We start from the raw sequence: 24,088 nt of genomic DNA, 5'->3' as shown, positions 1-24,088 counted from the left end.
GGGGCTGACTCTACAGGCACACATCATTCCACCCCACTCCTAACTCATCTCTTTTAATTTTACCTTCACTTATTCCCATGTTGAGGAGATATGTGCTAGGTAGTAGTCTAGATGCTTGATGTGAAAATGGTTGAGATGTAACCTTTGCTTTGGAGTTCAGTCTTCTGAGGAAGACAGCCAAGTAAACAGATTCACAGGTGAGGTGGTTAGTGTAGAAGTAATCATTTTTTTAGTACAACAGGTACAAATAAAGATTTGCAAAAAGCCACAAAATTAGCATTTCTTCTTTTAGGAGTGCTGACATCAAATTCGTCACATCAGTTCCCAGGTAGAAGATTTCCCTGTTTGACTGCCTTGAGTTGTTCAAAGATTTATTCATCTATTCCCAATTTTGTTTGTTTGTTTTTGCCAGTCCTGAGCTTGAACTCAGGGTCTGGACACTGTTCCTGAGCTTCTTTTGCTGAAGGCTAGCACTCTACCACTTGAGCCAGAGTACCACTTCTGGCCTTTTCTGTTTGTGTGGTGTTGAGGAACTGAATCCAGGGCTTCATGCATGCTAGACAAGTACTCTACCACTAAGCCACATTCCCAGCCCCCAGGCCAATTCTTAAAGTAATTCCAGAAATAATTTCTGGAAATAAGTATTCAACATATTTACTGAATACCTGTGTTTTGTTCCTGTAGCTTCTGTACTGTACAGTCTGATGAGCAACATAGACCACACAAAAAAAATCCTTCAACACCACATGGCTATTACTGTTGTGAAATTAGGGTACAATTTGAAGTTTGTCTGCCCTCAGTACCCAAAGTAAATAGTGCCAAAATAGTACCAAATAGTCCAGCAGGTGGCAGCAAAGAAACAATATTTTAGGTCTTGAAGGAAAGGCAGAAAGCAAGTATGGACATTTAGAACCTATTTTCCTTTGGAGGACTCAGAAAAAATTCTTGATATAAGGTAACTCCCTAGAGGCTGACAAAACTGAATTAAAAATATATTGTCTTCACTTACTCGTTCCACAAATTACTTAACTCTTATTCTGTTATAAAGTCAAGCGAGGAGCTGGAGACACAAGAACAAAGCAAACATAGTCCTTGCTATCCAGAATCTTAGAGACAGATCTCTTTAGATCCCACCAGGGTTCACAACCTTCAGGATTCGTTGTTAAAACTCAGCAGAGGTAATAGGAAGACTAGACCAGAATGGGAGGGGAGTCGTTTCCACGAACTTTGGAGCATAGATAACTGACAGAGGATAAGGACTTTGGATGAAGGGAAGGTCTGGTCTCCTTCCAGATCCTTTTTGTCAGCTCTTTTAAAGAAATGCTTTTTCTTATTTTAATTTTTTTTGTTATGTGGATTCATTTATCAAGTATTTACTGGACTCTGTCCCTGTACAGTGCCGAGCATTTGTGTTTGACACAAAGAAAGATCTATTTCTAATGTCATTCGGAGGAAGGTAAAATAAGCACACACGTCAAACTAAACAGTAAACAAGGTAATAAAAACCGGAAGAAGGCTAGGAAGAGTGCTAGGTGGCATGTCATAGTCTGTAGTTTTCGATCGTTTAACGTCTCTGCCTTGACAACAGCTCTTAGCTTTGGAGTTCTTTCCCGGCGGGTCAAAGTGTGAAGGAACCGGCTCGCTCAAAAGGCCGCAATGAGAATGACCTGTCGAGCCACCGTAGGGGAGGTCCGCCCAGCGCAAGGCTTCCGCCCGGGGATTCGTTAGGACCCGAGCGACCCGCGTCACGTGACCAACGGCAGCCTGCGGATTGGCTCCGTTTTTGCTCCAGTGGCGTGAAAGGAACCATGAGAAGGAGGGGCGCATGCGCAGTGCGGGGGATTTCCTTAGCCACCTGGAGCGGAGCGGTGGGGTTGGGCAATAAACTGGTGGTGACTAGGAAGGAGGGGGAGGGGGGCTCGCTTCTCTTGGACTTCGGGTGCTTCATTTTTCCTTTCGGTGGGATTAAGATCCGACGCCGGTTTAGGGAAGCCAGTTTGAGCCCTAACACCGTTCTGAAAGGAGAGAACAGCTTGTGTGGGGAGCGGTTCAAGTTGCGGAGGGAGTGCGAGCCGGGAGCTCCCCCCCCCATCCCGGCGAATGGTGCGGCCCTGAGCGGGTCCCGGAGCCAGCCCGACGTGTCTAGGAGAGGCCCCGGAGGGGGCGGGAGGGTGGCCCGCGGGACGCGGGTTCTGTGAGGAGACGCGGGGAACCTTGGATTCCGAGAAGAGGAAGAGCGCGAGTGAACGGGAGCGAGCCCGCTGAGAGGGAGGGAGGGAGGGGGCTGCCAAGATGGCGTCAGCCTCCTCAGGGCCGTCGTCGGCCGGGTTTCCAGCCTTTGATCCTGGGGTTCCCACCGGCACCTCGACCTCAGGTAGGTCTGCCAGGGGTGGTGGCGGGCAGCGGGCCGGTGAGAACACTCCGCGGGGGGAGGGGGCTCTGGACCTGAGGGGGCACCTGTGGGACCGACCGACCGGCCGAGGGGGTTCGGATAACGAGCTGGGTGGGAAAAGACTGTAGGCTCTCATCAAACCGCAGGGATTCCTGAGCAGGCAGGGGGTTGGCGGCGAAAGAGGAAACGGTCAAAATACAGTCGTCGAGGAGACTGGGGTTGAGGACCTCGAGGGGGAAGGATGGAGAACGAAGGTTGTCGGGGGGGGGGACGGAAACGAGGGGGCAGAGACAGTAAATGGAGGCTCGGTTGAGAGGAACTACGTGGTGTGAGGGGCAGGTAGAGGAGTTCACTGGGGAGTTCCAGGTGTTGAAATCATGGGACCTGAAGGTATCGAGGAGTTACGGGGTGCTTTTGAGGGTTGAGAGTGGGGATTGTTGGAGCGGTTTTTCCGTTCAGAGACTCCCCCAACTGCGTCATGCTTTCTCGCTTGGCCCCCTCCTCCCACGCGCGGGGGTTGGGTGGGGGCGCGAGGGCGCGCACATGCACACACACTTGTAACAGCTCCTTGGATGACTGGGGAGGGGGGCGGGCGGAGGTCTCTATACTGCACAGCTTTGGAAAGCAAGGGAAGTTTCAAGAGCGAACCTAAGGAACGTGGGGGGAGTTAAGGCCCTAATACTCTTAAAACAAATTAAATGGAGCCTGGACTGGTAGTGCTCCTCTCCCCCCCCGCCCCCCCCCAGGGCAGTGATGTTTGGAGTTAGGTATCAGGAAGAATGATTGGGGTGGCGAGGGTTCTAATTGCTGTGGCTGAATATTACATAATACGAAATAAACTGGAAGGAACGTTTAAGAAATTGGAACTTGGAGAATGGAGCCAGGGAATATAGAGCGCTCAGGATAGCTCAGAATTGGAAACTAATGAAGATTAGGGGAGGGTTGAAGAGGCCTACAAGAAAAGCAACAGATTGTGTGTAGGAGGGAAAATGCGAGTTGGAGTGTGTGAGTCAGAAACTGTTCTAGAGCTTCTGTCAGAAATATCTGGGGATCCACGATCCCTGTTGGCTTTACACTGTGAATAGGAGATGTTGGATGCTTTACTTGAGATTTTGACATTTCCTTAGGTCTGGGATTGCAATCTTGCCGTTTTGAATTGGCTTAATAAAGAGTTCTGCCTTGAGCCCTCCAGATTAGATGAGAAAATACGTAGTCATAGATACCTTCTTCATAAGCCACAGTTTTATTTATGTACATCTATTTTTAGTTTCTTGGAGAGATGATTTTTGCCTTTCCTATAAAAAGCATTAGAGGGGCAGGAGGTGGCATGTGTTTATAACCCCAGCAATCAGGATATCTGAAGGGCAGGAACACCATGGGTTCAAGACTAGTCTGAGCTACCTAGGAAGTCCCTGACTCAAAAAAATAAAAAGTAGTAGGCCAGAACAAATCATGTTTCATTCTAAGCATGAACCAAGGAAAAGTACAAGTGACAGTTTTGTTTTTAATACAGTAGCTTCTTAATTTGAAACCTTCTCTCCATTGTTCTTAACCCAGAAAGAAGAATGGTTGTGTGTGTTCCTTAAGCAAGTTTCTCAACTGTCAACTCAGTCCCTCCATTAGAAATCAGGTTAATTGTCCTGAGTATGGTGATACAGGTCTGTAATCCCACAACTCAGGAGGCAGAGACAGGAGGATTATGAATTACAGGCCACTCTAGGCTACATAGTAAGACCCTGTCTTAAAAACAAACAAAAACCCAAGCAAGCCAGATCACAAAAACAAGGGCTAAGTGTAAGAGCTCTGCATATCATGTACCAGGCCCTGAGTTTAATCCCTACCACTATACCACCAAAAACACCACTGGAAGTAAATCTTAAAAGCAGTATGTTTATAACCTGGAGTTGGGTTCAGCCTTCATCTTATGGAAGTAAGTCTCTTTTTCACTTATTAACACAGCTTTGTCTTTTTCTATCTTTGCTTCTTGTCCAAATAACCCTAATATCTATTTTAGATGCTTCTTTTGGATGTTATTGTTTGACATTTTTGCAGGTTTAAATTTTCTGGCAGATCTTAGGTGTAGCAGTTAATACAGATTGTGTAAATGTTTTTCTGTTTTCACTTGAATATCAAATATTAGGCTTCAGTGGACTTTACAGGGGCTTACATGTAAAATCAAGGTATAAAAATGTCTTAAAGGTAAATGATCTTAGATTACTTTTTTGTTTTTAAGCTTTTCTTTCTCACCTCTTTTTCTTTGGCACATACATATGGAAACAGTTGGGTTAAGAAATATTCTGGTCATAAATATACCTGAAAGCATTTTGGCATTTTTGTCTGCGTCTATGTGTTCACCTAAGTTCAGGTTTGGTGAATTTAATAGAAAATTTCCTTTCAAGGATATGTTTTTGAAAAGAATAAAATATTTGGTTGAGATTCAGAAAAAGACTTAAGAAATGGTTTTGTGATCAGAGAAGAATAATTCTCTGGGTGGTATCAGAAGGATTAGGAAGTTGAGAAGTGTAAATTATGGTTTATGATTTCCTAACTTGTTAAAGGTGTGTTTGTGTTTCAGCCATCCTAAAACCAATGTATTAGATGTTTAGCTGAACTCCACCTAAGTTTTGGTGAAACTCTGAAATCCTAAGGACAAGGTTTCCTAGTAATGTTGAAAATGGGTATAAAATAAGACTGTCATGTTTCAGGGACAGATTGGTGAGCATAATTTTAGATAAACAATTCATAATCTTTAGAGGTTCATATCTTGGTTTTCAAGAGAATAGTTTTTGAGAATAGTTTTTCCCTGCCAGTAATAAATGCCTTATGTAGATTGTTTTACCAGCCAGAGCTGGTCTTTTATACTGGTGACAAGTGAAATAAAGAGCAGCACAAAAATCATCAGCTCTAAGTGATGTTAACATCTTTTCCCAGTGGAATAGTTGCCATGTTTGGATCTGGGGGAGGTAATTTTAAGTGAATATCATTTTAACAGTAGCTATCATCTTGTGCTTGCCCTTATGCTTTGGTTATTAGTAAAATGTGATGTATTTTGCTCTCTGGTCTCAACTGTTGGTATGTAAAGAGAATTTATTCCCTTTTTTAAAGCTCCATCTTTATTATTTGGATAATAGCACCACTTAATAAAAATCAACCCTGAGATATTGTTGACAGTGTGGCCTCTGTCCAGTCAATGTTCAGAGAGCCAGTTGCCCTATCTTTAACTTACTTTTTTTCTGTTATTATAAAGTTGATGTATGGAAGGTTACAGTATGTAAGTCAGGTAAAGAGTACTTACTTTTTAGACAGTGTCACCCCTTCCCTCTTTGATCTCTCCCAGTTTTTCCCTCCTGTCCCCACCCACAAGTTGTATAGTTTATTTTCAACATACTGTCTACCGAGTACCACTACTGCATTTAATTTAACTTCTTATAAACCATCAGTAGCTGGAAATTCAAGTCTACTTTTTACTAGAAAAGTTTCTGTTTTTGAGTCTTTATTTGAAGTTAGTGGAGAGGTTGGAAAGGAAGTTAAGATGCTAAGATATATACTGTTTCCCTGAAATAAGAGCTGTGTGATAAAATCCCATGTGACTCCCTGAAGGAAAAGCACTTGAAACCTTAGATGATCATGAACTGTAGCTTCTTCTGCTTCATACCAGAAAATATTGAAGTCACCCTTCACTTGTATGATTTTTGCCAGGAACACAAATGATTTTGGGGTAGCTTTCCTGACGTTTCCCTCTTGGATGCTGAGCACACAGGACTGGAGCATATTTGTTTATAAAGTGGGGAAGTCTCATGACTGGCTTTGTTGTTCCTTAGCAAAGCCCCGCTAATAAACTATGCTATAGTCTGGTAACTTCAGTGGTTGGAGTTATTGTTGGTTTGGGGGAGGAAGTGTTAGCTGGAAGCCATTTGTAAGGGTTATCTGTATCCCTTAAATTCTTTCACACTAGTGAAATATTACACCAATTTAGAGTTCTAATTGAGCTTAGAGTTGAAATCTGAAAATGTAAAGTAGAACAATACAGTGTTATATAGTCAGAATATCAGCAGATACCATTTGAATTATACTTTGTAAGTAGAGATTTTTCTTTTTGCTCTATACTGCAGGGTTGTAACCTCCCCCTTTTTCTTATTTCTATCCTTGATAAGGGTCTCATGGACTTTTCTCCCCAATCTAGTTTTGAATTGTGGTCCTCAGGTCTCAGCCTCCTGTGTAGCTAAAATTATAGTTACGAGTCACTGGTGTCCAACTTTTTCTTTCTTTTTTTTTCCTTTACTGAGTCTTGCTCTCAGGGCCTCTTGCTCTTACTCAGTTGTTGTTGTTGTTTTGTCAGTCATGGGGCTTGAACTCAGCTCCTAGGTGCTGTCTTTGAGCTTTTTTGCTCAAGGCTCTGCCACTTGGAGCCATAGCTCTACTTCTGGTTTTCTAATGGTTAATTGGACATAAGAGTCCGACAGGGGAGTTTTCAGCCAGGCTGGCTTAGGACTGTGATCTTCAGATCTCAGCCTCCTGAATAGCTAGGATTACAGTGATGAGCCAGTTTTTTTTTTTTTTTTTTGCCAGCCCTGGGGCTTGAACTCAGGGCTCGAGTACTGCCCCTGGCTTTTTGCTCAAGGCTAGCACTCTATCCCTTGAGCCACAGCGCCACTTCCGGCCTTTTCTGTATATGTGGTGCTGAGGAATGGAACCCAGGGCTTCATGTATAGGAGGCAAGCACTTTACCACTAGGCCATATTTCCAGCCCCGTTTGTTTTTTCACTCATAGCTGGTGCTCTATCACTTGAACCGTGCCTCCAGTTCCCGTTTCTGCCTATTATATCATTAACGTTGAACTTTTTTTTTTTGGTTAAAATATGTGCATTATAATTCAGCCAAACTCATGGCTTATTCAAAATAGAGTCAGAGTTGGACAGATTTGGGTAAATAGAGCCAGAACTGGGAGGTGGTAGTCTGACAAAAATCTGAAATGAGCGGACACTGGTGGCTCACACCTATAATCCTAGCTACCCAGGAGGCTGAGATCTGAGAATTGAAGTTTGAATCCAGCCCTGGCAGAAAGTCTGTGAAACTCTTTCTCCAGTAAACTACTCAGAAAAGGCTGGAAGTGGTGCTGTGGTTCAAGTAATAGAGCACTAGCGTTGAGTATAAATAGGTTCAGGGATAGTGCCCAGGCCCTGAGTTCAAGCCCCAGGATTTGCAAAAAAAAAAAAAAAAAAAAAAAAAAGAAAGAAAAAAAGAAATGCCTCTTGGTCATGAGTGACATATTCAGGAGAGACTCTGGTCTTTTTAAGGAAGGACTTTTTTTTTTTCAACAACTTCAAATAAAGTTATTGATGTCAAGGAATATCTGTTTGAGGCCTGAGAATCATGAAATTTGCTCTCATGGATTTCGAAGCCAGAATTAACTAGAAAGAGTTATTTTAATTTAGTTCCCTTATTTACCAGTTTAGGAAACTGAAGTTACAAGGGATGGTTATTGGGTAGAGATATTGCACAAAGGCTGTACGTTATTAAGGTAGATCTGAATAGATTTGTGACTCATTTCTTGCTGCTGGCTCTTAGCTAAGATGACCTCAGGACTGTAGGTTAGACTGTTTTTGAGCTTTTCTTTTTAAACACAAAACAGTTTCCTGCTAGGAAACAAGATTTGGCTCTTCTCTGAAATGTGTTTGATTTAAATTGGCTTATTTATGTCACTCCTGAGGATATGGTCATGGTATCATTTTCATTGGAGACAAGGCTTTGTGTTTGGTTGCCCAAGCTGATTGACCTTGAACTCAGTATCCTCCTGTCTCAAGTCTCTTGAGTGTTGGGATTTAGGTATGCACTACCATACTCACTGGTATAGGTGTTGTTATTATTATTATTGTTGCCAGTCCTGGGCCTGAACTCAGGACCTGAGTACTGTTCCTTGCTTTTTTTTGCTCAAGGCTGGCACTCTGCCACTTGAGCCACAGCGTCACTTCTGGCCATTTTCTATATATGTGGTGCTAAGGAATCGAACCCAGGGCTTCATGTATTCGAGGCAAGCACTCTTGCCACTAGGCCATATTCCCAGCCCATAGGTGTTATTTTGTATTTATATTTTTAAAATATTGTCTCATTGGGCTTTATGTTCAGAGATACTTGTTACGTGGTGCATTTTTGAGTATTTTCATTTGGAGAACATCCTGTGCCTTCTACTTATTGGGGTATGGTTGAATGATTTTCAGCATTTCCAAGTTAACTAGGACCAGAGAAATGCACTCAAATAGCACAGCACACGACGAGCTTGATTTTTTTTTTTTTTTTTTTTGCCAGTCCTGGGGCTTGAACTCTGGGCCTGGACATTGTCCCTGAGCTCCTTTTGCTCAAGGATAGCACTCTACCACTTGAGGCACAGCACCACTTCTGGCTTTTTCTGTTTATGTGGTGCTGAGGAATCAAACCCAGGGCTTCATTCCTGCTAGGCAAGCACTCTACCACCAAGCCACTTTCCCAGCTGCTTTTCCTTTTTTTAAACAATACTGAAGGGGCTGGGAATATGGCCTAGTGGTAAAGTGCTCGCCTGGTATACATGAAGCCCTGGGTTTGATTTCTCAGCACCACATATATAGAAAAAAGCCGGAAGTGGCTCTGTGGCTCAAGAGGTAGAGTGCTAGCCTTGAGCAAAAAGAAGCCAGGGACAGTGCTCAGGCCCTGAGTCCACGCCCCAGGACTGGCAGCAAAAACAAAACAAACAAACAAACAAATAATACTGGAGTTTGAACTCAGCACCTGTGCTTGCCAGCCATGTGTACTACCACTTTAACCACACCCCAGCTTTGTTATTTTTGAGTTGTATCTCATGTAACAATCTGCTGGCCTGACCCCAGTCATCATATTTATGCCTCTTTCTCAGCTGGGGTAATATGTATGCATCTATGCTCAACTTTTTATTAGTTGAGAAGAGTGTCTTGTGAACGTTTTGTCCTGGCTGGCTACAAACCTCAGTCCTCTCTATTTCTGCCTTCCCAGTAGCTAGGATTATAGGCATGAGCCACCAAAACTGACTTTTTTTTCTTTATTTTTTTGAGACAAACTATCACTATGTAGACCAGGTTATCCTAGAGCTCATAATCCTGCCTCTCCTTCCTGAGTGCTGGGATTATAGGTTTGGGCTAACTTGATTTTGTTTTTTGTTTTTGCCAGTACAGGGCTGAACTCAGCCTGAGCACTGTCCCTGAGCTTCTTTTTTTTTTTTTTTTTTTTTGCCAGTCCTGGGCCTTGGACTCAGGGCCTGAGCACTGCCCCTGGCTTCTTTTTGCTCAAGGCTAGCACTCTGCCACTTGAGCTGCAGCGCCACTTCTGGCCATTTTCTGTATATGTGGTGCTGGGGAATCGAACCGAGGGCTTCATGTATAAGAGGCAAGCGCTCTTGCCACTAGGCCATATCCCCAGCCCCGCTGAGCTTCTTTGCTCAAGGACAGTGCTCTACCATTTGAGCCACAGTGCTACTTCTGGCTTTTTCTGTTTATGTGGTACTGAGGAATCAAACCCAGGGCTTCATGCATGCTAGGCAAGCAGTCTACCACTAAGCCACCTTCCCAGCCCCTGTAGGTGGTTTTCCTTTAAAAAAGCAACAACAACAACAAAACCTCTGGCTTTCGTTTTTTTGTGTTTTTTTTTTTTTTTTTTTTTTTTTTTGGCCAGTCCTGGGCTTGAACTCACAGCCTGGGCACTGTCCCTGAGCCTCTCTGTGCTCAAGGCAAGTGCTCTCCCACTTGAGCCACAGTGCCACTTGGGCTTTTTCTGTTTATGTGGTACTGAGGAATTGAATCTAGGGCTTTATGCTTGCTAGGCAAACACTATCACTAAGCCACATTCCCCGCCATGGTTTGTAATCTTATCAAAAAAGCTCAGTTAGTAATTTGCTTTAAAAAAGGCTGCTTAATCTCTGTGCTATGTAGGGATTATTGATACATGTATGTAGTAGTATTGGTAGATCTTTACATTGAGCCTCTGAGATTGCTTCTCTCTGACCTGTTCAGGCAAAACTCTAGTTGTCTGAGAGGAATGCACATCCGGCTAGCCTCTGGCGTCCCCAAATTATATGTGTACTTCAAACATTGAAGTCAGTGACACACTGCCTCTTAGTTTTTCTCATCTGGTGAATGATGTCATCTCATCTCCTACGGAAATGCTTCTGCTCTGAAAGTTTAGGGAGAGGCTCTGCTATTAAAACCAACTTTTGTCCCACAGGCTGGGGGTTGGTGGGAATGGCAGGACCCAACTCATTTCAGAGCTATTCACTCTCTGAAAATATCTTTTTTTAAATTGTCTCTTCTCTTAAGGCTGGCTCATTTCCCATCTGAAATTTTTCTTTTCATGTTTCTCTGGATTATATTGGTAATTTTTTTTCTTCTTTGATATTTTTCGAATACCTCTCAATAGTGAATTTTAGTCTCTAGTGACTTAGTAATAGCAAGCAGATTTATGGACAGTCTCAGTGGTGTTTTGTCAAGGGACTAGCAACCTGCCCTTCCAGTACCCTTTTCTCTACAAACAAGATAGGGTGGGGCCAAGGACCAAAATGGAATACTTCCATAAGACTGGTACAGAGTTGCCCAGAAAAAACTTTCTATGACACAGTACGATGATTCAACTTTGTCTTTTAACAAGAATCGGGGCTGGGAATATGGCCTAGTGGCAAGAGTGCTTGCCTCCTACACATGAAGCTCTCGGTTCGATTCCCCAGCACCACATATATGGAAAACAGCCAGAAGGGGCGCTGTGGCTCAGGTGGCAGAGTGCTAGCCTTGAGCCGGAAGAAGCCAGGGAAGGTGCTCAGGCCCTGAGTCCAAGGCCCAGGACTGGCCAAAAAAAAAAAAAAAAGAATCGACTGGTTCAGTGGCTCTGAGATTATTTTAGTAGCGTTAATTTCCTAGTTTATTTTCATAATTTATTTTTTATTTGTGCTGTTCCAGCAGCTTGAACTCAGGGCCTAGGTGCTATGTCCCTTTGTTTTCATACTCAAGGCTAGTGCTGTACTACTTGAGCCACAACTCTACTTCTGGCTTTTTGGCATTTTACTTTTGCTGGTCTTGGGGCTTGAACTCTGGGCCTGAACACTCTCTATGAGCTTTTGTGCTCAAGGCTAGTGTTCTAACACTTGAACCACAGCTCCATTTCCAGCTTTTTTGAAAGGTGGTTAATTGGAAATACAAATCTCATAGATTTTCCTGCCTGTATTGGCTTCAGTCACCAGCGCCCAGCTACTTTCATAATTTAAAGGCTAGCTTAAAATTTTTTTTTCAAGTTTTAACATCCATAAGTTAGGCCAAAATTAGGTATTCCTGTTTTGCTGGAGATCATTGATACTCAGAGGGATATGGCTCTATTTTTTTAGAAGAATCTCTTATCATCTGCCTTTTTGTTTGGTCAGTCGTGGTGCTTGAACTCTGGGCCTGTGCACTGTCCCTTAGCTCTTAAGTCCAAGGCTAGCACTCTACCACTTGAGCCACAGTGCCACTTCTTGTTGGATGGGGTGGTTAATTTGAGATGAGTCTCACAGACTTTCCTGCCCCTGCTGGCTTTGAACTGCCCATCCTGAAATCTCAGCCTCCTGAGTAGCTAGAATATAGGTATGAGCCATCACTTGGGAAATTTGAGGATCGAGGGTCAAAGTCAGCCTAGGCAGGAAAGTCTGTGAGAATCTTAACTTCACTTAAAAGCTAGAAGTGGAACTGTAGCTCCAAAGGTAGAGAGCCAGTCTTGTACAATAAAGCTTGGGGACAGCTCTCAGGCTTTGAATTCAGGCTCCAGTATTGGCACGTAATAAGTTTTAAGAAAGAAAAAAAAAAAGTAAAATTTCAAGTAATGGTATTATATTATTTATACATTTACAAGTATAGTATTCCATTTTAAAATACACTTTGACTAATATCACCAATCCCCTTTTGTTCACTTAGGTTCTTCTCAATAATGGTACTTATTAATATATACTGGCTATACATATAATAATACTGTAAATATTCTATGTATTTATATAAGCCTCTATTAGATTCAATTCACTTGATAGTGAAAAATGTTTTAGGTACAAATCTGTTTATGACTACTGGAATACTGTGCTAGAGCTACTCTTTCTTTTTTTGGATGTTTACCTAAAGATAATAAAAAAAGAATTATACATTTCATAGTATGGTGCTAGAGATGGAGTACCATACTGTGTGCCTGTGTGCTTTTAATATACTTACTCTGCTAAAAGCAAGTAGAATGATAGAAGTAAGTGATAACTCTCTGTTTTTCCTCATTAGGTTTCAAGTATCTGTGCTGTGGGGTCAACCGTAAGAGAGGTAGATCTGATGTGTATCTGTGCTGAAGAAGCATGAGCTCCTCGCAGTAACTGACAGCCAGCTCCTCCTCCTTTTATGAATACACATTTTTTTGTAGTGGTCTTCTCAGAAGACTGTACACACCACACAAGCATTTAACTATAGCTCTGTAAAAGATGTTATCTTTTTTTCCCCTAGTATTGGGGATTGAACCCAAGAATGCATACCAGGCAAGCGCTCAACTATTTGAGCCATGCTCCCAGCCCTTTTATTTTTTTTGTATATGTGTACAATACACATATATATGCATATATGCACACACATATACATACACAAGCTTTCTTTGCCCAAACTGGCCTAGTACTTGAGATCATCCTGTCTCCACCTCCCAAGAGCTGGGATTATAGGCCTGCTCCCCTACTGTAGGCTGAAAGATGCATTTTAATATAAAATGATAAAGTATCATTTTCACAGTTACTTTGGATTAGCAAATTAGTCTCAGCACTTCCCTGTTCCACTTCTCATTTCTCCTAATGTATTCCATCCTACAGAAGGGATTTCATTTTTTTTTTTTGGCCAGTCCTAGGCCGTGACTCAGGGCCTGAGCACTGTCCCTGGCTTCTTTTTTGCTCAAGGCTAGCACTCTGCCACTTGAGCCACAGCGCCACTTCTGGTCATTTTCTGTATATGTGGTGCTGAGGAATTGAACCCAGGGCCTCATGTATATGAGGCAAGCACTCTTGCCACTAGGCCATATTCCCAGCCCGGGATTTCATTTTTCATGATTATATTTGCTAATATATAGAGAGCATTTAGTACATGTTAAATCAATATATGACTTAACTAATTTATTTCTTATAATACCCTATGGAGGTTCATTTTAGTTTTTTACCTAGCTGGCTCTGTTTGTTTATTAATTGGTTGTAGTGCTGGGATTGAACCCAAACATAAGAGCAGACACTACCACTGAGTTATACTCAGTCTTTATTTCTGCATTTTATAGATGAAATAACCAAGGCCTAGAGAACTTTTAACCAACCTGCTCTGCTACCTATTTAGTAAATGTTGTGCCTTATACATACTCAAAGGTGTCTGATTCCTACCTACTGAATGCTAGACAACCACTTGGCTACACTCTCAGCACTCCCCATTGCTAATCTCAAAGTCTTTGTGTGAATTAATGTGACTTTAATCAGTAAATATTTGTTGCTGAGTGGATTCTGTCTGGACCAGAAGTCAGTCCTTGGTGAAGGAGAGAATTGGCGCTGAAAAGACTTTGCTTTCTTACTTTAGCTCTCCTAAAAAATGGCAACAAAATGCTGAGCTTCTCTGTGCATAGTATTTGGAATTATTGAGCATTCTTTCAGAAACTTGTTTTTTTTTTTGTTTGTTTGTTTTGTTTTGTGGTCAGTTATGGGGCTTGAACTCTGGTCTAGGCGCTGTCCCTAAGCCCTTCAGCTCAAGGCTAGTGCTCTACCACTTCACCCATAGCACCACTTCTGGTTTTCTGGTGCTTAATTGGAGATAAGAGTCTCACAGACTTTTCCTGCCTGAGCTGGCCTTGAACTGCATTCCTCAGATCTCAGCCTCCTAGTAGCTAGGATTACAGGTATGAGCCACCAGCGCCTGGCTTTTTGTTTTTGTTTGTATGCCAGTCCTGGTTCTTGAACTAAACTCAGAGCCTGGGCACTGTCCCTGGGTTTTTGTTGTAATTTTTTTCCCTCAAGGCTAGTGCTCTACCACTTTGAGCCACAGCACTACTTCCAGTTTTCTGGTGGTTAATTGGAGGTAAGAATCTTAATGGCCTTTTCTGCCTGAGCTGGCTTTGAACCATGATCCTTGGATCTCAGCCTTCAGAGTAGCTAGAATTACAGATGTGAGCCACTGGTACCTGGCAGGAAGCAATTTTCTATTGAATATAATATTCTGGTCTTACCCATGAGGATGAATTTTATTCTCTGTAAATATTGGCCAGTATTACTAGGCCAGGTGTTACCATGCTTAGTTGGTTTTCTTTTCCATGTTTTTCTTGTTCTCTTCTTTGTCCCCTCCCCCCTTTCTAGACTTCTCAATGAGAAACTTAATTATAAGATGGACTTATGCAATGCCTCAGGTTCATTTTCTTCCTCAACAGATGAGTTTTTGTTGGCAGACCCTTGGACCAAGTGGTGGTAGATGGTATCTGTTTTCCTGTACTCTGTCAACTATGCTTTTTGTTGGGTTTCTGGACCAACTTAGAGTCTTTTTTTTTTTTTTTTTTTTTTTTTGCCAGTCCTGGGCCTTGGACTCAGGGCCTGAGCACTGTCCCTGGCTTCTTCCCGCTCAAGGCTAGCACTCCGCCACTTGAGCCACAGCGCCGCTTCTGGCCGTTTTCTGTATATGTGGTGCTGGGGAATCGAACCTAGGGCCTCGTGTATCCGAGGCAGGCACTCTTGCCACTAGGCTATACCCCCAGCCCTCTGGACCAACTTAGATGTTAAAGTAATATTGGTAAAATTTTGTAGGCATTTTTGTTTTCTTTGCCTTTCTTTGATGGATCTCTGATATGTACAGCAGCAATTTTGGCAAGGAAAAGGGTAACTGTGTGTGTGTGTGTGTGTGTGTGTGTGTGCACCCGCGTGCATGCGTGTGCATACACTGTTGCGGGGTTGTGAACAAACACATGACCTTTTTTCTTTTTCTGTTGATTGTGGGGCTGGAACTCAGGGCCTGGGTGCTGTCCCTGAGCTTTTTTACTTTGAGCCACAGCTTCACTTTTCCATTTTCTGTTGGTAAGTTGGAGATAAGAGTCTCACTGGACTTTCCTGCCTGGATGGCTTTGAACTGTGATCCTCACATCTCAGTCTCTATAGGTTTAAGCCACTAGCATCTTGCTCCTTTTTATTTATTTATTTATTTTTGTGAGTCCTGGGGCTTGAACTCAAGGACTGAGCACTGTCCCTGGCTGCTTTTTCCTCAAGGCTAGCCACTTGCGCTAGAATAACTAGTTTTCAATTAGATTGCTAGAGAGGCTTTGCAATCAAAATTGGTCTGTTCTATCTTTAAATTGTCTGGGTCATTGCAGCATACTTCCTAGCAGATAGATGGTATTTTTCTTTCTCTGTTTCTGAGATGAGTCTTATAAACTATCCATTCCATTTTTTTCTACCCTGCCTCACTGTGGGGAAGAAAATTTTGTTGTTCTTTTTTTTTTTTTTTTTGCCAGTCCTGGCACTTGGAATCAGGGCCTAAGCATTATCCCTGGCTTCTTTTTGCTCAAGGCTAGCACTCTGCCCCTTGAGCCACAGTGCCTCTTCTTGCCTTTTCTATATATGTGGTGCTGAGGAACCAAACCCGGGGCTTCATGTATACGAGGCAAGCACTCTTGCCACTAGGCCATATTCCCAGCCCCCTTGTTGTTCTTATTGATACTATAAATATTTAATCTGTAGCCTTTTAATTACTGTGCACTATCACAACCACTTAGCTGTCCTATATTCTGAACTTTAGGAGCCCTTGATCCTTTTTTTTCTTAGACAGTCACAGTTACTTGATTTGTCCTTAGTCTTAAGTGTTTCTGTTGCTACTTCACTATTAATCCTTACATGTGCATTGAGGTCTTCTGACTCAGTATTAATATATACTATTCCATTTGGACTTCTATTTTTAGTTTTCTTTCTCTCTCTTTTTTTGGCCAGTCCTGGGGCTTGGACTCAGGGCCTGAGCACTGTCCCTGGCTTCTTTTTGCTCAAGGCTAGCACTCTGCCACTTGAGCCACAGCGCCACTTCTGACCGTTTTCTGTATATATGTGGTGCTGGGGAATCGAACCCAGGGCCTCATGTATACGAGGCAAGCACTCTTGCCACTAGGCCATATCCCCAGCCCAGCACTCTACCTTTTGAGCCACAGTGCTACTTCTGGCTTTTCTGTTTATGTGGTGCTGAGGAATCGAACCCAGGGCTCCGTGCATGCTAGGCAAGCACTCTACCACTAAGCCACATTCTCGGCCTCTGTTTTTAGTTTTCTTTAACGTGGCTAATCTTCCTTTGAATTTTTAAAAACTAGGTCAAAGTGATAGTTCAGTAGTATTTGAAGATAAAGGAGGACAACATTCTCTGAATATGAGGTGGAGGAAGGCCTGCCTTTGAGTTGATCATTTGTCTCCAGTGTAATCATGAGTGGAAGTTGTGGGATGCCAAACCCTTAAGAGTTTAACTTTTCTGAACAGATTTTCTATAGCTATGATGGGGGGTGGGTACTGGAGCTTGAACTCAGGGCCTCATGTGTACACTTGACTTTTTTGCTCATCAACAATTAAGTAGCAAAAAGCTGAAAATGGAGATGTAGCTCAAGTGGTAGAGTCTCAGCCTTGAGTGAAAAAGCCAAGCATAACTATGAGCCCCAGTATTGACACTTAGCAAAAAAAAACAAACTTCACACTAGATCTCACTAATTTGCTCAAACTGGTCTTGAACTTGCAATCCTGTCTCGGCCTTCTTCTTTTTTTAGCAGCTTGAAACTGGGACTCAAATTCTGTACCTGACACTGTGGCTTATTTGCTCATTGGCTGGCGCTCTACCAACTGAGCTAGTCCTACTTCAGTCTTTTTGTGTGTGTGCTGGTCCTGGTACTTGACTTCAAGGCTTGAATGCTGTGTCCCTGCCCAGGCTGGCTTCAGATGATAATTGTCAGATCTCAGCCTCCTGAGTAGCTAGGATTATGAAGCATGAGCCACTGATGCCCGGCTGTAAGTAAATCTTAAACACCAAAAAATTCCTGATCATAGAAATCAAGATTGGGATGTAGTAATGCAGATTCAAATTTCTACCTACATTATATGCTTTTCAATCCCATCCTTAGCCTCCTCACTACCATCAATCAGGTCTTTACCTTCTAAAATAGTAAATACAGGAGAAAAACACCATAGATGGTGCTAAAAGTTCTTAGTCTTCTACCTGTGAAAGAAAAAATTGTTTCTGGACATTATGGCATATGCCTGTAGTCCCAGTATTTTTGAGACCATGTCTCAGTAAATTATATATATATATATATATATATATATATATTTAAAAAAGAAGAAACAAAAAATTGGGCTGGAAATGCGGCTTAGTGGTAGAGTGCTTGCTTAGCATACATAAAGTCCTGGGTTCGATTCCTCAGCACCACATAAACAGAAAAGGCCAGAAGTGGCACTGTGGATCAAAAGGTAGAGTGCTAGCCTTGAGCAAAGGCCCTGAGTCCAGCCCCAAGAATGGCCAAAAACAAAAAAGAAACAACAGATTACTACTCAGGTCTTAAGATTTCCAGTGAGTTTTGGGTATCTCTTAAGCCCTTTCATCCATGGTAAACAATGAGGCCCTCTGATTCCAGTGTGTTATATAAATGTGTTAAGAACTAGGCACAAGGTGACATTGTCCAAAAAGAAATGTACTCTTAGCTGTTGTTCATACCTGTAATCCTAGCTACTCAGGAGGCTGAGATCTGAGGATCATAGCTCCAAGTCAGCCGGGGAGGAAAGTCCATGAGACTCTTAGGTCCAATTAGCCACCAGAAAATCATAAGTGGAGCTGTGGCTTAGATTGGTAGAGTGCTACCTCTAAGCACAAAAGCTCAGAGACAGTGCTCAACTCAGAGATAGCACCCAGACCCTGAGTTCAAGTTCCACAACCAAAAAAGACAAAACAAATGTACTCTTTACCTGACATATAATTTTAACTCCTCTGTACATCACTCTCATAATAACAATAAAAAAAAACTTTTTAAAAAAATGAGGCAGGGCTGGGGATATGGCCTAGTGGCAAGAGAGCTTGCCTCGTATACATGAGGCCCTGGGTTCGATTCCCCAGCACCACATATACAGAAAACGGCCAGAAGTGGCGCTGTGGCTCAAGTGGCAAAGTGCTAGCCTTGAGCAAAAGGAAGCCAGGGACAGTGCTCAGGCCCTGAGTCCAAGGCCCAGGACTGGCCAAAAAAAAAAAAAAAAAAAAAAAGGCAGGTGCAGTGGCTTACCCCTATAATCCTAACTTCTTAGGAGGCTGAGATAGGAGGATATAGGTTCAAAACCAGGCTAGGCAGAAAAGTCAGTGAGACTCTTATCTTTAATTAACCAGCAAAAACTGGAAGTGAAGCTGTGGCTCAAGTGATGGAGCCACCAGCATTGATTAGAAAAGCAAAGTAAGAGCATAAGGCCCTGATTCAGCCCCAGTATTGGCATACACACAAAAAATATTAATAATTACGTTTTCCAAAGAAATTATAAATATATTTGTTAGAAAAAAGATTGAGGAGCTGGGGGCTTAGTGGTAGGGTGTTTGCCTTGTATGAATGAAGCCCTGGGTTCGATTCCTCAGTACCACATAAACAGAAAAAACTGGAAGTGGTGCTATAGCTGAAGTGGTAGAATGCTAGCGTTGAGCACAGAGACTCGGGGACAGTGTCCAGGCCCTGAGTTCAAGCCCGGGACTGGCCAAAACCAAAAAGGGCCAGGAATATGGCCTAGTGATAGAGTGCTTGCCTCACATAACATGAAGCCCTGGCTTCAATTCCTTAGCACCACATATATAGAAAAAGCAAGAAGTGGCGCTGTGGCTCAAGTGGTAAAGTAGCCTTGAGCAAAAAGAAGCCAGGGACAGTGCTTAAGACTTTATGGCAGAGAGAGAGAGAGAGAGAGAGAGAGAGAGAGAGAGAGAGAGAGAGAGAGAGAGAGAGAGAGAGAGAGAGAGCACCTGTGGCTCATGCATGTAACCCTAGCTACTCAGGAAGCTGAGATCTGAGGATTGAGGTTCAAAGCCAGCCTGGACAGAAAAATCCATGAAATGGGCCAGGAATGTGGCTTAGTGGTAGAATGCTTGTCTAGCATGCATGAAGCCCTGGGTTCGATTCCTTAGTACCATATAAATAGAAAAAGCCAGAGGTGGCGCTTTGCTCAAGTGGTAGAGCACTGTCCTTGAGCAAAAGAAGCTCAGGGACAGTGTCCAGGCCCTGAGTTCAAGATCCAGGATAGGCAAAAAAAAAAAAAAAACCAAAAAAATTCAAAGCCTGGGCTACACAAAAGAGACCTTGTCTCAAAGGGGAAAAAAAAATCCATGAGATTCTTATCACCAATAAACTACTCAGAAAAAGCCAGAAGTGGTGCTGTGCCTCAAGTGGTAGTGTACCCCAGGACTGGCAAAAACAAATAAATATATAAGCAAAAAATATGCATAAGACCTTTGTGGTATGGAGAGAATACTTTTCAAAAGGCTCTCATACCAGTGAACAAGAGGCATAGCTCATTGTTTTGTTTTGTTTTTTTGCTTTTTGGTCTTGGGGCTTGAACTCTGGGCCTAGGTACTGTCCCTGAGTTATTCAGCTCAAGGCTAGCGCTCTATCACTTTGTGCTATAGCACCACTTACAGTTTTCTGGTGGTTAATTGGACATAGGAGTCTCACGGACTTTCCTGCCCTGGCTGGCTTTGAACTGCGATCCTCAGATCTTAGCCTCCTGAGTAGCTAAAATTACAAGCGTGAGCCACCTGCCCTGCTAGCTAATCGTTTTGTTGAGTTGACTAAAACTTTGCTTCTTTTGTTGTGCTTGATAGACAGTGTATGTGTACATTTATCATTTATTATTATATATGTATATGTGTATACATATATACACACATAATTTTTTTTTTCTTAGCAGCAGCACCTGGAGTCAAGAAATCCATGGCACCCGAGGTGAGTTGAATATTCATAACCATGGTTACTAAAATTTTAATCCTGGGATGGAAGGATATGTTTACAATATCTTTATTTTCTCCATTCTTAGGTCTTGGAAAACTAGAAAGGATTTTTTATTTTTTTGCTGGTCCTGGGGCTTGAACTCAGGGCCTGAGCACTGCCCCTGGCATCTTTTTGCTCAAGGACACTGTCTCTTAGCTAGTTCACTCAAGAGTAGCACTCTACCACTTGAGCCACAGCGCCACTTCTGGCCTTTTCTATATATGTGGTGCTGAGGAATCGCACCTAAGGCTTCATGTATTTGAGGCAAGCACTTTACCTCTAGGCCCATATTCCCAGCGCCGATTTTCTTTTTTTTTTGAGTGGGAATGCTGAGATCATATATGCTAGGCAAATGCTATGCTACTTGAGCTACACTCTCAGTCCTAGATCTCATTCTTTGTTCTTTTGGGAAATTCTAGAAATTGTTTACACTCAGATCTACATTGCATTTGGTACATTAAGTACTCAAAGCTGTTTGGGTTGGAAGTGGTGTGGTGGCTCAAAGTGGTAGAGTGCTAGCCTTGAGTACAAAAGCTCAGAGATAGTGTCCAGGCCTCAGTTCAAGCCCAGGATACACACACTCACACTCTCTCTCTCTCTCTCTCTCTCTCTCTCTCTCTCTCTCTCTCTCTCTCTCTCTCTCTCTCTTTCTCTCTCTCTCTCTCTCTCTCTCTCACACACACACATATACACACACTCAAAGCTGGGCATACTTGTAATTATAGCTACTTAGGAGGCTGAAATCTGAGGATCTCAGTTCAGAACCAGCCTGGGCAGGAAGATCTATGTCCAGCTAACCACCAGAAAGTTGGAAGTGAAGCTATAGCTCAGGTGGTAGAGTGCTACTCTTGAGTGAACTAGCTAAGAGACAGTGTCCAGACCCTGAGATCAAACAGCACTTAATGAATATGAGATATTGTCAATGTTCATAAAAAATAAATTTTTGAGGGGGCTGGGGATATGGCCTAGTGGCAAGAGTGCTTGCCTCATATACATGAATCCCTGGGTTCTGTTCCCCAGCACCACGTATACAGAACATGGCCACAGGTGGCACTGTGGGTCAAGTAGCAGAGTACTAGACTTGAGCAAAAAGAAGCCAAGGACAGTGCTCAGGCTCTGAGTCCAAGGCCCAGGACTGGCAAAAAAAAAATTTTTTTTTTTGAACATTTCTTTTTTCTTTTCTTTCTCTTTCTCCCTTCCTTCCTTCCTCCCTCTATCTCTCTCTCTCTCTTCTTCCTTTCTTGGGGCTTGAACTTGGGGCCTGGGCATTGTCCCTGAGTCACTTTGTGCTCAAGGTGCGTGCTCTACCACTTGGGCCACAGTGCCACTTCCAGCTTTTTCTGAGTAGTTTATCAGAGATTATAGAGTCTCATAGACTTTCTTGCCTGGGTTGGCTTCAAATCGTGATCCTCAGTTCTCAGCCTCCTGAGTCCCTAGAATTACAGGTGAGAGCCAGCAGTGCCCAGCTTAAATATTTCTTAATATACCATACTCAATATATGGCAAAGAGTATACTTTTTTTTTTTTTTTTGGCCAGTCCTGGGCCTTGGACTCAGGGCCTGAGCACTGTCCCTGGCTTCCTTTTGCTCAAGGCTAGCACTCTGCCACTTGAGCCACAGCGCCACTTCTGGCCTTTTTCTGTATATGTGGTGCTGGGGAATCGAACCCAGGGCCTCATGTATACGAGGCAAGCTCTCTTGCCACTAGGCCATATCCCCAGCCCGAGTATACTTTTTTGTAAGTGTTCTTTACAGATATTGTTATTTAATCCTGAAAACAATTCAAGTAAGTACTGTTGTTATTAATGTTTTACCTATGAAATGAGGATTCCTGAAAAGGCTTATTAAAGACTAGGATTAAAATCCAGATAGTCCAGTAGTCTTGTTTTGCTGTTACTGTCTGTTGCTTGTGTATGGTTTTGTTTTTTGCTTTTTTTTTTTTGGCCAGTCCTGGGGCTTGGACTCAGGGCCTGAGCACTGTCCCTGGCTTCTTTTTGCTCAAGGCTAGCACTCTGCCACTTGAGCCACAGCGCCACGTCTGGCCATTTTCTGCATATGTGGTGCTGGGGAATTAAACCCAGGGCCTCATGTATACGAGAGGCAAGCACTCTTGCCACTAGGCCATATCCTCAGCCCTGTTGTTTGTGTATGTTTAGTTCATAGGATCAGTGTATGTGTGCACACGCACACATGTGCTGGTACTAGGGCTTGAAATTAGGGCCAGGACACTGTCTTGTAGCTTTTTAGCTCACGGCTGAAGTTCTAGCACTTGAGCCAGAGTTCTACTACCAGCTTTTTGGTGGTTAATTGGAGATAAGAGTCTCATGGACTTTCTTGCCTGGGTTGCCTTTGAACCGTGATCCACAAATCTCAGCCTCCTGAGTAGCTAGGATTACAGGCATGAGCCACCAGCTCCTGGCAGTCAAATTCTTTTGATCAAAAGAAGACTATTAATTTTCCAAGTTTCTCTTTTCTGTGCAAAATATCTTGTTTACTTTCTCCTCGTGCAGTTACCCCGAATCTCTCTCACCTCTTTCCTCCTGCATTTTATATCAGAGATCTAAGACTAGTCCTATGCCTTAAGACTTTAGGCTTTTCTCAGAAAAAATTTCTAAGATCTCCCAGGATATATATTATATATTTTCCAATAAGAAGAGTAGAACTTGAATATAAGATCTTAAGGTTTTGACATCCTGTTTTTCCTAGCTTAGTAACTTTTTGGAGGTACTAGTGCTCAAACTCTGAGCCTTGTGCTTTGTTAGACTTTGCCTCTTACTTAAGCTGTGCCCTAGTCCTTTTTGCTCATTAGTTCTTTCAGTCTTGAACCTTTTGGTTATACTGGCCTCAGTCCTCTTACTTTTATTTCTCCAGAAACTAGTATTACAGGTGTACACTGTGCCCAGCTTATTTGTTAGTTACACTGTGGGTGTGGTGTTGGCTAGACATTGGTTGGCTAGGCTCATGCTTGTAACCCTAGCTACTCAGGAGGCAGAGACCTGGAGATTGTGGTTTGAAGCCAACCTACGCAGAAAAAGTCTTTGAGACTTCATCTCCAATTAATCAGCAAAATGCCATACTGAAAGTGTGGCTCAATTGGTAAAGTTCTAGTGATGAGCAAGAAAGTCTTGCAAAAGTTTGACATCCTTAGTACAAGCCCTGTCACACACACACACACACACACACACACACACACACACACAGATGCACACTTGTTCCTGGGTTGAATGGGTTGGCTTAAGTGGTAATATACCTGCCTAGCAAATGAAAGGTGCTGGGGGGAGAGGGAAGAAAGTTAAGTAACTTTTTGTCTGGGCAAGGCCTGGAACTTCAGTCCTCAATATCTGTTTCTCACATAGCTGGAATTACAGATATGAGACCATGGCTTATTAATTTAATGACTACTAGCAAAATGCAGAACATTTTAATGTTTGTTTCCCTAGTACCTCAACAGTATTTTCAAGGCACTATAGCCCCTGTCTTAAGAGAATTCATTTTATTGCCTTAGTTTTAAAATTCCTAGTCTGTAGAATTACTCTATGCCAAGGGCTAGATTATTTATTATTATTTTTTTTTTTGGCCAGTCCTGGGCCTTGGACTCAGGGCCTGAGCACTGTCCTTGGCTTCTTTTTGCTCAAGGCTAGCACTCTGCCACTTGAGCCACAGCGCCACTTCT

At 42.8% G+C, this 24,088-nt stretch overlaps 1 protein-coding gene across 5 annotated transcripts in view; it reads left to right on the top strand.

Moving 5' to 3' along the window:
- The first annotated feature begins 1,888 nt into the window (after nucleotides 1–1,888).
- Pip5k1a (phosphatidylinositol-4-phosphate 5-kinase type 1 alpha) overlaps nucleotides 1,889–24,088 on the top strand; it is a 42,088-nt gene continuing 19,888 nt past the window's right edge. For 2 of the 5 annotated variants that reach the window (XM_048356578.1, XM_048356575.1), the window contains exons 1-3: nucleotides 1,889–2,374; nucleotides 12,673–12,711; nucleotides 20,334–20,371. In XM_048356578.1, coding sequence (XP_048212535.1) covers nucleotides 2,293–2,374; nucleotides 12,673–12,711; nucleotides 20,334–20,371 — 159 coding nt within the window. In that variant the 5' untranslated portion in view covers nucleotides 1,889–2,292. Of the gene's footprint in view, nucleotides 2,379–2,795; nucleotides 3,109–12,672; nucleotides 12,712–18,661; nucleotides 18,666–20,333; nucleotides 20,372–24,088 lie in introns of those variants that run through there. The other 3 variants (XM_048356577.1, XM_048356576.1, XM_048356579.1) reach the window with 3 other exon arrangements.

The sequence above is a fragment of the Perognathus longimembris genome, chromosome 11 (genome assembly GCF_023159225.1).
Source record: "Perognathus longimembris pacificus isolate PPM17 chromosome 11, ASM2315922v1, whole genome shotgun sequence".
Taxonomy (NCBI): domain Eukaryota; kingdom Metazoa; phylum Chordata; class Mammalia; order Rodentia; family Heteromyidae; genus Perognathus; species Perognathus longimembris.
This window is presented reverse-complemented; position numbering and strand designations above follow the sequence as displayed.